This window comes from Cryptomeria japonica, chromosome 9 (genome assembly GCF_030272615.1).
Source record: "Cryptomeria japonica chromosome 9, Sugi_1.0, whole genome shotgun sequence".
In the NCBI taxonomy this organism is placed as follows: domain Eukaryota; kingdom Viridiplantae; phylum Streptophyta; class Pinopsida; order Cupressales; family Cupressaceae; genus Cryptomeria; species Cryptomeria japonica.
In genome coordinates, this window is record NC_081413.1 from 239206380 (window position 1) to 239221750 (window position 15371).

General features: G+C 36.8%; 1 protein-coding gene across 2 annotated transcripts in view; it reads right to left on the reverse strand.

Annotated features, from left to right (window-relative positions):
• The window catches only part of LOC131037180 (peptidyl-prolyl cis-trans isomerase CYP71), a 137023-nt gene that overhangs the window by 92061 nt on the left and 29591 nt on the right, over positions 1-15371 (reverse strand). For both annotated transcript variants that reach the window (XM_057969250.2, XM_057969251.2), the window contains exon 3: positions 5445-5533. In XM_057969250.2, coding sequence (XP_057825233.1) covers positions 5445-5533 — 89 coding nt within the window. The remainder of the gene's footprint in view (positions 1-5444; positions 5534-15371) is intronic.

The window sequence follows — 15371 nt, forward strand, 5'->3', positions numbered from 1 at the left end:
CATCATATGAGATGCACCTCTGGCAGCAAAGACACAAAGAAGCAATGGTAAAAATGTTGTTCTACATTTGAGAATTGCACTCTCAATCATTTGCACTTCACATAGAAGGTTTCGCAGCTGCTCATTATATGCTTCCCCAACCATGTATGAAGAAGAATCCAATTTTAAAAGAGAGATCTATGGTGAACTTGTGACCAAATCATTTGTTAGTGCTCAAGAAAATTCTTCTTTATTGAATTCAATAAGTGATAATTGTAGGTTGAAACCTCCTCCCAAGGAATTTTTCTAGCCTGACATTTTTAAAGAGACATCCACAAAAGTGATTGCTATAAATGAAGAATGCATCCCTATGGAACCATTTTTGTAACTGGTGCTTCAGTTTTCTCCTTGAATTGTGACAATAAAGCAAGGGTTTCATCCTCCCACTTGGGCAATTTCCTACAGTATTGGGGACCCGCTTGCAATTCAAGCCAATTTTGGCTCATTCCTGTGTTCTGCCCTGTGAATGAAAGCTAATGAATGCCATATTTTGTGACCCCCATCTATTTTCCAGCCTTCCAGAAGCCTACCCACTCAAGGTTGATGAAGATCAGTCCATGGTATTAACAAATTTGGGTAGTTCATATAGACAGGTCATAGGGAAGAAAGAAATTCAAGTACCTATTGTTTTTCTTCATGCACCCACTCAAATTATTTATAGAAGCTTCCAGGCTCATTATGCATCATCCACTAACTAGAAAGCATAAGTACTTTTCCTTCCTTAAATGCGTTTGTTTGAAATGTTGATTGCTAGCTTTTCCCTTTACAAAATAAGATGTTGAACATCATCTGTATAGCTTTGCTATGCATTTTGCCTTTTGTACTTTGATCCATTAGCCTTTTCCAAGCAGATTACTTTTTGCTAGTTGGCAGAATCTGGCTTTCATTTCCTATTTGCGGGTGGATAATATGAATTCTATATTCATCATAGCACACCACAGACCCTCCTCTTGTTTTCTGGGTATAATGGGCTTTCCTTTGCTGTGTGCAGGATGACTTGACTTTATTGCAAAAGGAAACTTTAGTCATAAATGGTAGGTCTCTCTTACGTGTGTGGCTGCAAGTATATCTATGTGCTGACTGGTGGACTCTATCTGCTAACTGTGCATTACATTTTTTAAAGGATATTTTTTTGACTCTTGTGTGAGTCTTGGATGGCTTTGTCCTCATTATAAATAATTCTAAGATTCCCACATTGTCTACCTTTGGGTGACACCTTCCTTTGTTGGTCAAATGGGTTGATTTTTGTTATGTCAGAGGTATAAGCATCCTTGCAGGTCTTCATCTCCAAGCTGGATCCTCTTTCGTGCTTTACCAATTCCTCTCTTGCACATGGACCTTAGTTTTGACACTGTGAGCTTTGTATCCTTACTGGTGCACTTGCTCTAAGCTAATCCAACCCTTTTCATGCTTTGCAAGTGTAGAAACCTAAAATTCATCCTTAACCAATTCCTGTCATTAATCTTATACCACTGATTAAATAATTAAAATTCTTTAATTAATTAGGTTTCTATCATCAGCTAATTAAATAAATTCTATTTATTTAATTAAACCATACTAACACTAGTTAATTAAATAAATCAATTTATTTAATTAAGATAGATAATATCCCCCTATCTCCTCTTCATTTAAAAAAAAAAAAGTATTTATCCAAAATCTACTTGCCTAATTTGAAATTCCCAAAATCCCAAATGAAATCAATATTTAATCCTAGCCATCCAAACAATCAAATCAATCCTAGCCATCCAAATCATCAAATCAATCCTAGTCTTCTCAAATCAATCCTAGTCTTCCAATCTACAAACTAATTAAGAATCAATTATAAATCCAAAACATCAAATCCTAAATCCTAATTATCAAATCAATCAAGCATATCCTAGCCATTCATTTCCAACCATCTTCTATCCTAATCCAGCCACTTAATCTAGTCAATCCACACACCAACTACTAGCATTTAATTTCACCTCCCTCACAAATTCAAATTCAAAATTTTTCTCATTCAATCCTAGCCATTCATTCTAACTTAATCTAAACCCTCCATTTATCCTCATCAAATCTATAAATCTTCCATTCCTCAAGCCATTTCTAAGTGTGGGAATTGGATGCAGAGCAAGGTCATGCTGCTGGAGTTCTTCAGCAACTACATTCATCCTCTACATCAACATATTTTGAGCACATCCATGGCATCAATAGGGTGTTGGCAAGAGAGTTTTGTTGTTCTCTTATGGTTTAGTCAACATTCTCTTTGCTCTAACTGAAGTGTAGCTTTGTTTATGCATTGTTCTATTATTTTATTCTATATCTTTGCATGCATAGCAAGTATTTAGACACCTAGTTTTATGGCAAGCATCTTTGAGGCTTCCACGAATTCCTTTAGTCCATGTGAGCTTTACTTTTGATCCATAAAGTATTTCTTGTTGAGGTAAAATTGCTACTGGTGGAGCTCCTTCTCTCTATGGGCATGCTTTTCATTGCTACTAGTGGAGCTCCTTCTCTCTATGGGCATGCTTTTCTTCTTTGGAAGATTTATTTAGTTCCAAGATTGTTAGCACTCTCCTTTGATAGATGCAAGCTTTCTCAAACTCTTCTTTGCTAACTACAACTTTTTTTGCACTCTTCTTTGGTAACTGCAAGGTTTCCTTTTTTACACTATCCTTTGGAGAAAATTGCTATCTCATAGACCATTGATCTCTTCTTGACGCAACAATGCAAATTTTTCACATCTGAAGATGAGGTCAACATTAGGCCCACCATATTCTGAGTGGCTTTGGTATTTGTTGTTTTCGGCAACTTTTTGGTGCCTCTGCCTCATCAACACATAAATGCGTATGTGGCCCATTGATTGCATGCTAATGGAATGAGATGGAATGGTCTGTTTTGGGAGGTGACATCAACAAGGTGCTCACCTCATTTTCTGATTGAATTAAGTTCTCACCCATAGACCATGGATCTCTTCTAAATCCAAAAGCATGAATTTCTCCCACATGCTCCCTTAGTAAACGTTGTTATTCCACACATCATTGATCTCTTCTAGATCTAACAATGTAGATTCTCATAAGTTCCACTGTTTCTTATCACAATGCTTTGGAACCTCATCCTAGCTAGCACTGCAAAATGTGTGCAGGTCATTGATCTCATGCATATGTGGATTTTCTCCTTCTTTGGATAACATCAACACTAGCCCCACCATATTTTTTGAAAGCTTTGGCATTTATTTCTTTACACAACTTTTCAAAGCCCCTGATTAGTCCGCACATAAAAATGTGCACAAGAAGTTGTTCTCATGCAAATCTAATGGCATTGAATAGTCTCTTTTGGAAGTGACATCAACAACGGGCCACCTTGTTTTCCCTTTGGTAAAAGTTGCACGCTCACAAGCCATTCATCTCTCTCAAATCTGACAATCCAGAATGGCTTTTTTGGGTTCCTTCAATGACAAGCCTTCCATGATTTCTAAGTTCCAACACTTCGATTCAGTTTGCTTGGTCCATTTCTTTGTTGCTGGAGATTTTTGAGCAACATTCAACATCATCAATGTATTCCTCATTCAACAACATTCTTTTTCAGCACTTTCAAGACATTTTTGCTCCCTTTTCATATGTAGCCAAGAGTCTCAAAATCTTCAATCTAAGTGGTTTCCAACATGCTTCGGATAGCAAATTTGTGCTTGGTGCTGAGGGCCTTTGCTCCTTGACCCCGCTTGAGGAGTACATCAGGCCCCCTACTCCAACACATTGAAAGACAACAAATACCTAGGTGGTTACATCAATCAAGAGTGCTACTTTTTCTACCCTAGCCCTAACAAATTTTAGCACCCAGTCTTTCAGATTCAATGCTTGTAAGCAAGCATCCCCAAGAGATTGCCAAAAATATAGCAAATTCTTCACTACCTTGAGATTTTAACAGAATTCCAATTTCGTTAAAATTATTTCTCGGCATATAGCATGATATCTATATTATCATTTGTAAATGATTTCCTTAATAGTTAAAGTAAAGCATTTCCACACAAAAATGAACAGAAATGTCCAATCTTCACAATGAGAAATGAAAATGACCAAAGGATATGAAATTTCCAAGTGCGACTCCTTTTATATCCCTCTCAAATTTTCATGAAACTTTTTACTTTATCTTTTATTAAGTGACCCGTTTTAATATTAATTCACTTTTTAGGCCCCTGAAAAATTACTTTGACATACAATGGTCACTTTTGATTAAAATAATTAATAAAACCAAGTTGCCCGTAAAATAAGAATGTAAGACAACTTAAATTTAATTAATTAAATTATTTCCTCTTCAAACCTCCAAATTAGCCTACAAGAATAAAATAGGCTAAAGAGTCGTCTCCGGACACATAGATCAAAGAAGGGGGCATTACAGGAACAGCTGCACCTCAGTCTCCAACATTAATTCTGCTTCCTGCATCTCATCAAGGTTCTTGGATCCCAAGCCACTGATAGAGATAACTTTGAAAGTTTCGTGGAAGAAATAGTCAACATAATGCACCAATGGTCTAAATGCATACACCAACTTCAGAAAAGTGACGGAAATATTGTGGACAATGTAGACAACCTTTCTTTCAGACACCACAATTTGGTCAACTGAACTGAGGCTATTGAGACAATTTTAAACTCTGAAAAACAAAAGAGGCAATTGAACAAGGCAATACATCAGATAATTGCCAAGATGCAAGCCATCACCAGCAACACTACAAAGCCAAACAGATTGCCTCGCCACTCTGCAAACAACCTCCTCAAACCAACTGCAAGGGCATCCACTTCAGGATGTAGGTCAACTCAAAGAAATAGTGAGCCAAATGAAATGATGGAGGGGAGCTATGGCAGAATAAATTAACTCAACTCAGCAGGTCAAGGATATATATTTACTCATCTTTCTTTTCTTAGTACTAACAAATACACGTTATAGTATTTGAATTTTGTAGCTATCAACTAAATTATATAGTTTTGCAATCCCTTTGTAAGGCTGCCAAGATCTTTTTGGTGCTTGGATAAATTCCTGTTATGTATTTGGTATGCTTCGCCATCCTTTAACTGCTAACAACACACAGTTATAGATTTTTGTAAATGCTACCACTTTGTTTTTGCTGTAATGGTTATGTTATTTGTGTGTGTGTGTATACACAAAGTGCATTACCTATGAGCTTTCCAAATTCTCTCATTTTTGCATAGATTTGAAGCTTATGTCACTTCAATCCTGAGGCATCTTTAAATGGTAAAGTTTAAACAACCATAATCCATTCAAAATGTAAATAAAACCAAATAATGATATACATATGCATCTATAGTTACTGCCATCAAAATCACAATCCTATAATAACAAAGATGGAATGCATATATAGTTACTGCAGTAATTATAACAACACATTTCAGAGGTTAACCAAAACTTACAGCTAAGCCTTCAATAGGACCAAGATGAGATCGAAAATGCTTGACAAATTCTATGCCTGATGGCTTCTTTTTCCAAAATTTTATGTGACCTGCAATACCAAAAGCATAATATTTTACTTTCTAAACACACCACTAAGAGTTGCATGAATCAGCATTCTTATTGAGACAAGACACTATGAATATCAACGGGTCTGAGGAATTCTGATAGCATTGCCATCAACTGCATAACAAAAGCTTATTGTGTAACATTCATTAGCTCAAACCAAAGAAATTTTAATTTTTAAATATTGAAGGTAAGAATGTATACAACTGTAGTTTGGAATCAAGTTATTAGAAGTTGCCAACATACCAAACACAGAATCATAGGAATTAGAACATTGAGCATATCCAAACAATTACATGCCAGACTTTCACCTATAAGAACAAACTTATCTATAAGACACCAATTGTCAATATCCAAGAAAGAAATCCAAAGGAAACCAATCATCAATGCACATAGAAGAACAATGGAGCTCTTATGTAAAGAATCAATAATTTGACGAAGAAAATTATATATAGTAGAATTTGTGCTACATGCTTGATTACAGAGGTGATAAGAATAAAGCATTTAGCATAAGACCTTTCATTTAGAGTTGGTTATAGTACAGCTGCATACAAATAGTTGGGATCAACAAACATACCAACCAAATTTCTATTCAATTTTGCTATGGGAGTCAGGCATGAACACATTGGAATCATGTAAATTATAGTGACTATCAAAGATACTATTTTGATTTCTCTGATATTGTGTCACGTATGTTTGTATTTATGACTATTTATAAATTTTCTAGAATGCTTGTCATGTCCCCTTTTCCTGGCTGATCTTAACCCCCAGCGCTACTAATGAAAGTGTGTTTTTTTTACATTAAAAGTACATGTATATTAAAATATAAAATATAAAATATAATATAGAATCAATTTTGAAATTTTGAAATATTGGCACTAAGGATTGGGCCTATGTGCTCTATCTGAGATACATATTTTTTACTCTTATGGGTTTTGGGTTGGGATGATTCAGATTTTCTGGTAATTTCAGTTGTTGTCCAAAACATCATACCTACAAGGACACAAACCCTGGAAGTACTCTAAGCTTGGGATGAAAACCCTAGCCTACTCTTGTCAATTTCCTCACCAACTTGCAAAATTCTGATCAAGATGTTAAATTTTGGATCAGATTTGATATGTGAGTAGTTTTAAATTTATTTCTATTACTTGGTTCACAACTAAGCTATATGACTATGAACTCTATGTGCAGTTTGCTGCATGTATGAAGAGAACACAACTTAATTCATAAAGTATTTGCTGGACTGCAAATGAAGGAGATCGATGTCTTATTGGCTTGCACTTTCGATTTATGTACTTACCTTTTAGAATCGAACTCTATCATGCTATATATATCACAGTATAGGCATGTCAATGAATAGACATGCCTCTACGTACGTGGAGACATGTCGATGAATAGACATGCCTCCACATACGTGGAGACACGTCTCTTCATTGAGATGCCTCTCTGCATACCGATTCTTATAACCGTTTAGCAAGATAACGATTCACATAATCGTTTGTTATTTATTAACAGCAGGTAACGATTCTCATAATTGTTGGTTATTATTATTATCAGCAGGTAACGATTCACATAATCGTTTTGATATGAAGATCGACCATAGTCGATTCAAACAGCGATTAATAATATCGAACTGTTTAATGTGGATGATCGATTTATATTGATCATTCCATTTGATCAATATAATCGATACTTGTGATCATTTAGCAAACGATAAGTAATTCGGTGTTCATATTCAATTTGGTATAAACAATGTGATTAATAATATAATCGATATTACTTATCGATTCAACATGAATTTAATCTCAATGACTTATCAACAGCATGATTAATGATTTAATATTTCAATCATAAATTATGTATATATAAATATTCATATATATAATAATAATAAGAACACTTATTATTATTACATATATTAATATGTATATGTGCACATTAACAAATCATTAATCATGCTGATGATATAATCAGCATTACTTATACATATGATTTGATGAGATTACTCCGACCGAAGCTATAAATCATCAACACAAGATACTTTTTTATATAGCACAAGGGAGATCTACAGGGTTTTTTTAAGACAATATTGCCTGGAAAGCTCCACTCTTCTAGAATCCTTAGCCAAGATATCTCAAAAATAAACCTGCAACCACTGAAGCAATACACTCAGCACTGTCACCACTACATCAGTGTCCACTCAACACCCACCTGAAATTGCTTAGTCTTAGCATACCTTTACTCAAGTCTCAATCACTTCTGGGCGACACATAGAAAGTGCATTATTCAGACCTCATTCACAATTGAGCAATACATAAACAGTGCTTACAATAGGTGACCAACTAGCAAAAGGTGTAAAAGGTATGAAGTTTCAGCTACATCTTGAAAGAAATTGTATACTTTGTATTTCCTTCATCTAGTAAAATTGAAATGTAAGACACTGAGCTGCTGCGCAGCTCCTAAACTCGTCAGATCTGAACATTCTACTCTGATATATATAGATCACCACAGTGGTATCAAAGCAAATCTTTCCTACCAATACTAGCCTATAGGACAGTTGTAATGCAAATTTATCAAGGCAGTGAAAAGGAAATTAGCTACCAACAAAGGGAAAAGAATTAAAAAGGAGCCATGGTTGACCAAAGTAAAGAAGTAAACATTCAAGAAATTATTAGAAATGAAAACAAGGAGTTGCCCAAGGAATCTCGGTCTACAACGGGAGAGTCCATGGGAAAAATAGTTCAGACCATAGTTTCAGGACTCACCAAGTACTCGATAGGACTCTCCCAACTCGCACATCCTCAAGGCAGCCAAGGCGAGTTGACAAGGACTCCCAAGCTGAGTCTGGTCGAATGCTCAATTGTGTCCTGCTCCAAGACACCAAAATCTTAGGCTTGGACTTCCGAGTCTTGAGCTTGGACTCTTTTGGCACCTAAACATAACATAGTGGCTCAAAATTTTCAAATTTTGAGTGTTTGAGGTATGACAGGTGTAATGTTTGCATTATGTCAAATTGATAATCAAATTAGAGTTACCTAGGGACGCATTTCCTAGGTAAAACCAAGCATCCCGAAAACGGAAACATCTCAGGAATGGGGGGGCGGTAGGGGATGTCCCCTCATGTATTAACTATTAATTTACATCATCTATAAAAATTTATGAATTTCAACTCTCAATTCAAATCAATTTCTATGACTAATGTATATGATGAATAATTTATCAATGTTATCATATGAATATTTGGGATTTCTCTATATATTTTAAATTTTCCCTACTTTTTTATAGCCGTCCCCTATTGTCCCCAAAAACAGCCAGGAAAAAAATCCATCCTGAAAACTCATCCCCCTATCCCCCAGTCCTGGAAGCTTGGGGTAACATAGCTTTTATGTTCTCTGAAAATTGATTTCTTTTTTTGTGTAATTATGAGGGTTTTTTTTGCCGAGTTTTTTCCGAAGTCCGAGTCAAAATTTTGTGCTACCGAGTCAAGTCTGTGTCCAAGTTTGTAAACTGGGGTTCAAACTTCAAGACAAATGAATCAACAACGGAATGCTAGTAGACCTAATCAAAACTTTGCGGAAGAAGTCACTCAACTAATGATCGAGTCCCAGTTAATCCTCTAACAAAGGCATTTCAAGTCATTTTTTTGCAAAGAGAGGAAGAGGATCAATTTAAAGAAGAGTAGCATTCACCACCAAGATACAAGGATGAGATGGCAAGGTATCATGCAAAGCATAGTGCTCTAAGTCCAACAATCCAACCTAAAATGTCCTTCATGGAGTACTCTGAGATGAAAACAAGGAATGGGCATAGAAGAGGGAGATATCATCACGATCAGCCTCAAAGAGATATACAATGGCAGTTGGGAAAGATCATTACACCTACTTATGATGGGTCAAGTAGTTGTACAACTAGGGTATGGTTGCAAAAGTTGGATACCTACTTCTCATTAACCCCATGTATGAGAAGGAAGAAACCAAGTTCGCCACCCTTCACCTAGAGGGTGTGGCTCATGAATGGCAGTACCACCGTATGGTGACTCAAGGACATGGTCCAATTACTACTCTAGAAGAGTTCAGCCAAGAATTGATGGAGAGGTTTGTTAGGACCTAGATATTTATTTCAAAAAGTCAACACAATGAGGCAAGAGGATACAATTGAGCATATATGGCAAAGTTCAAAGGCTACCAATGATGGTTCCAGATGTGATAGAGAGGAGGCTCATAGTGTTATTTGTAGAGAGTCTAACCAAATCATTCAAGGGTTTGGTAAGGGTATTTGATTCAGGTTCCTTCTAAGAGGATATTGAGAGAGCTTTGAATTTGGAGGATTCATTGACTAAGAACAAGTTCTATTCCAAGAATGTACCATCAGGTTAGCATAAGAAACCTTTTCATAAGAGTTCCCTTCAACCTAAAGCATTACCTCTGAAACCAAGTGAGGTTAAAGAGTCCAAGAACGAACTTCTAAGAAAAAAATTATTCTTCTCTTGTAGAGAGCCATGCAAGCCAGGACACATGTATTTGAGAAATGGATAGGTACACTACATAGAGGTGGTTTCTAGTGAGGATTCAAAGGTGGAAGAACCCGAATCTAAGGTTGTAGTTAATGAGGTGAGACAAGAGAGCAAGGAGAAGAGTCAAAGAGGCACACTTTCAAGAAGTCCCAGGTATCATCCTTTTCCAGTTACAAGAGTTTTACAAGGACACAGAGAGACAATCTTCGCTAGTAATGAGGCTACCCACAACTTCATTATTGAGGGTTCAATAACTAAGATGAGATTGAGTACAGATGATTTCGAGGGCATCAATGTTATAGTGGTTGATGGGTTAACTATTCCATCCAACAAAAGGATTCAATATCTTGAGGCAACCCTTATATAGTGTGGGATGATTTTTATGTGGTTGGCATTGGGGAGACAAGTTTGGTTTTGGGTGTGCAATGGTTCTACAATGGTTGCATTCATTTGGTGAGTTTACACAAGACTATCAAAAAAATGGAGTTCAGATTCAAATCCAAAGGAAAGGAGGTAGTTCTTTGATGCCTATCTAATGGGGCTCCCAAGATTGCTATGGCAAAAAAGATGGTAGGAGATCTTCGTAGAGACCAAGTAGTTTGGGAAGCAAAGTGTTTGATTACAAACACAGGTTCATCCAAGGATGGGAGATCTTATCACGTTGGAATCAAATCCATCTTAGATAAGCATAGCAAGGTGTTCGATGATATTTCTTCAAAGTTGCCACCGACAGAGGTTTTCAACAAGTGATTAAGTTGAAGGAAGGAGAGAAACCAATCATTACTACACCTTATCATCATTCTAGAAGGCACCAAGAAGAGATTATGAAGGCAATTAAGGACAGTATTATAAGGATGTGCACCGATTATAAAGCCCTCAACAAGAAGACAATCAACAACCGCTATCCCATTCACTAGATCAATGAGCTTCATGATGTATTGTAATTCTCTAATATTGATCTATGGTCAGGGTATCACCAAATAAGGGTAAGAGAACAGGATATGCATATAAAGCTTTTAGGTGTCATTATGGGCATTATGAGTTCTTGGTCATGCCATTTGGGTTAAATAATGCATCTACTACATTTCAGTCTTGCATGAATCAAGCATTTATTAAGCAATTGAGGAAATTTTTACTGGTTTTCTTTGATGGCATCTTCATTTATAGTAAGGCATGAGAGGATCATTTGAGGCACATAGACATCTTGTTCGGTATTCTAAAGTAGCATCTATTCTTTTCCAAGGCATCAAAATGTCAGTCTAGGTTGTGAGAGATATTATGTCTAGGGCACAAAATTAGTACCTAAGGGGTTAGCATGGATGATGAGAAGATTAAGGCAATTAGGCATTGGTCTCCACCCAAGAATGTAACACACTTGAGAGGATTTTTTGGTCTTTGCAGATATTACAAGAGGTTCATCAAAAGTTCTTCACAGATAGCAGCCCCATTGACAAATTTGAAGAAGAAGGGAGCTTTCTCTTGGATTGAATCAGCACAAAGAGCTTTGATATGCTCAAGGAGGTAATGAGTTCAAGTCTTGTTTTGGCTATTCCATATTTTTCACTTCGTTTTGTTTTAGAGTGTGATGCTTCAAGAGAGAGGATTGGAGAAATTTTGACGCAAAACAAACACCCCATGGCCTTTGAGAGTAGGAAACTCAAGGAGCCAAAGAGATTTTTTTCTTTCTACAACAAAGAAATGATAGCCATCATGCATGCACTAGCCAAGTTTAGACAATATTGGATTTGTGGGAAAATTGTGGTGAAAATAGATCATAATAGTTTGAAGTTCATTGTCAATCAAAATGAGTTGAATGATAGAAAGCAAAAATGGGTAAGTAAGCTATATGCCTATGATTTTGACATTAAGTTAAAGGGGAGAATAATGTTGTAACTGATGCTTTATCTAGGAACCCTTATTTGTGTTCCATGACTGATATATCTGCTGCTGATTGCAAGCTTTCTATAATAGTTGGGTATTACAAGAACCCATTTACAGTTGATATTTGGATTGCAAATCACAAGATGATAGGTACAAGGTAGTTAATGAGCTCATCATATATAACGACTAGATGTATGTTATTCCAAACAAAAAGATTAAGGAGAAGATTTTAAGGGCATGCCATGACACACCTTTTGCTGGTCACCCAAGATACTACAAAACATACAAGAAAGTAAGAGGGAACTTCTCATGGAAAGGACTCAAAGGCGATGTTTTGAAGCATGTGAGGGAGTGTTTGGCTTGTCAACAAAACAAAGTAGAACATGTATTTCCAGCTGGTTTATTGTAGTCCCTAACCATTCCGAATCAAAAATGGGAAAGCATCTCCATAGATTTTATCACAGGTCTTCCGAAAGTGCAAGGTAAGGATTGCCAATTTGTACTAGTGGATAGACTCACTAAGTATGCTCATTTTTATATAATATCTTCAAAATACAAGGCTCCACAAATAGTTGACTTGTTTTTTAGAAAGATATTTTAACTAAGTGAGCTACCATGGAATACTATGAGTGACAAAGAAGTTCATTAGGTTTTTTGGCAAGAACTTTTTCAGTTTACAAGTACAAAGTTAACTCCAAGCACAAGTTGCTACCCTCAAACAAATTGGAAAACTGAGATTATGAACAAATGGATAGAAGGGCATCCGAGAAATTATGCTACAAGACAGAAAACAACATGATTAAGTCAGTCCATCTTGGGGAGCATTGCTGTAATTCCACTCATCACATGCCTATAGGTATGACTCCTTTCAATGCATTAAATGATTATGATCCATTATCAAATGTGGATTAGCTCCTTTCGCATAGCAAAGTTTTGGGAACTAGAGATTCGGTACAGCAAAGTCTACACATTTGAATGCCCAAAATCAGCAATAGATGTATGTTGATCGCTGTTTGAAGAGGACTTTTGAGGTAGGAGACATCGTTTTTTTGAGATTACAGTCCTACAAGCAATGTTCTCTCAAGGGGAGTGGTGAAAGAAAGCTTAAAATGGCAATTTTATAGACCTTACAAAACAATACTAAGGATAGGTTAGGTTGCATATTAGTTGGAACTTAGAAAAAATAACAAAACTCGCAATGTTTTTCATGTGTGATGCCTTAATAGGTCTCTTCAATAGAAGAGTCACACCTTATTTAGACCAGCCACCACTTGATGACAAAGGGAAATTGAAGAAATTGAGTTTATCTGCAGCTAACTCTGATTTTGCAAATCCATTGGAGTACAGGCAGTTGATTGGATCCTTGATGTATTTAGTTAACACTAGACCGGATATTTGTTATGCAGTGAGTGCCCTCAACCAGTTCATGAACAAGCCAAAGCATGTTCATCTTGTTGCAGTCAAGCATATCCTGAGATGTTTGCGAGGCACAGTTCACTGTGGGTTGAAGTATCCAATCAACACTATAATCACCTTGGAGGGCTACTCTGATTCTGATTGGGCAGGAAGTGTAACTGATAGAAAGAGCACTTCAAGAATCTGTTTCAGTTTGGGTTATGCCATGATTTCCTAGGCTAGCAGGAAACAATCCTCAGTGGCTTTGAGTACTGCAGAAGCTGAGTACATTGCATCAAGTGTGGCGACAAGAGAAGCAGTATGGCTTCGCAAGCTTCTTGCTGGGTTGTTTGGACAACCTTGGGAACCCTCAGTCATTTATTGTGACAATCAGAGTTGTATTAAAATGTCTGTTAATCCAGTGTTTCATGACAGGTCAAAACATGTGGAAACTCATTATCACTATGTTCATGATATGGTACAAAGAGGTGCCATTCAGCTGAAACATGTCAGCACTGATGAGCAAATTGCAGATGTTCTCACCAAACCTCTAGCTCGAGTGAAGTTTGAATACTTCAGAGAGAGAGGCTTGGAGTTGTGGAGAACGCAGCCTTGATTGAGAGGGAGTCTCAATCTCAGTGATGCAATCAAGTTGCATCTTCCACCCTCTACGGGCAATGCAAGGTGACATTGTGCCCTTCTCTGGGAGAAGGCAGAGGTGTAAGACCTCTTCCACCCTCTGCAGGCAATGCAATGGATCCATCCTCTGCGGGCAATGCAAAATGGATGTCATGGACGGTCCATGACGTGTTATGGTTACTTGGTGTCATCCTCCCTAGCTAAGAGGGAGTGTTGAAATTAGTAGCTAGCTTGGATTATGCTAGCCCAAATCATCAAACTTTAATGTTGCTAAAAGCAATTGAAGTTTGATTATTATTCATACACTTAAACTCATATAAGGCTGGCCCTATTTTGGCGTATAAGCAATGTGTAATGTGTTCTAGGGCAGGACCCAAATTGGGTGGTTAAGCAAACATTATATAACGTGTAATAAATTTGTATTTTTGGCGGCAAGTGTACTTAAGCCGACCTAGCCTATAAGGCAATATAATCATGTATAAATACAAGATGGTGATGCCTTGCTATAACACATTCAAGCGAATTACTTCTCTAATCAGAAATTCATCTAAGTATTCAGCGAATCCTTCTTGAAGACAGCAAACATCCTTCTTAAAGACAGCGAACATCACTGAGTGGCTGCAAACTGGTTTCAAGTGGCAGCAGTCATCTTTGAAGATCAGCGAACTATCCTTGAAGGCTGTTAACACCATTCTAGGATCAGCGAATTTCATCCCTGTGACAGCAGCATTTGTATTACAGATAAGTTCATCACTTCAGCATGCCCTAGGTTAGAAATACTACTGTGATTAGGTTGTTGTTAAACAGTGAAGCTCAGTGTAAGTTATATTGGTGTTACATAATAAAGATCTGAGATTAGTGGCTGGGTTTTCCGCCTCCAAGAGAGGGAGGTTTTCCCAGGGTATCTGTGTGATTTGTGTTTATTCTTCATTGCATTCTGATTTCTGCTGTTTATTGTTTAATCTGATTGCTAAAATTAACAATTTAGACCAGCCACCACTTGATGACAAAGGGAACTTGATTTTGATTCCCAAGGCTAACACCAACATTAACGAGAAGAGACTAATAAACAAGGTCATTACAAAATGCTTTGTGAAATAGAAGAATCTACTGCTCAAGGATGCTAGATGGGAAGGAGTGGAGATTTTCAATCTACCAAATTTAAAATTGCTTGAAGGCAAGCAATTTGGGGAAGGGAGAATTGTCATGTCCCCTTTTCCTAACCAAACTTAACCCTCAAAGCCACTAATAAAACAGTTTTTTTACAAACATCATACCTACAAGAATGCAAAACCTAGGCGTATTCTAAGGTTGGGACAAAAAACCTAGCCTCCTCTATTAATTTCCTCTTAAACTTGCAACATTTTCATCAAGATACAATAGTGTGGGACTCAAT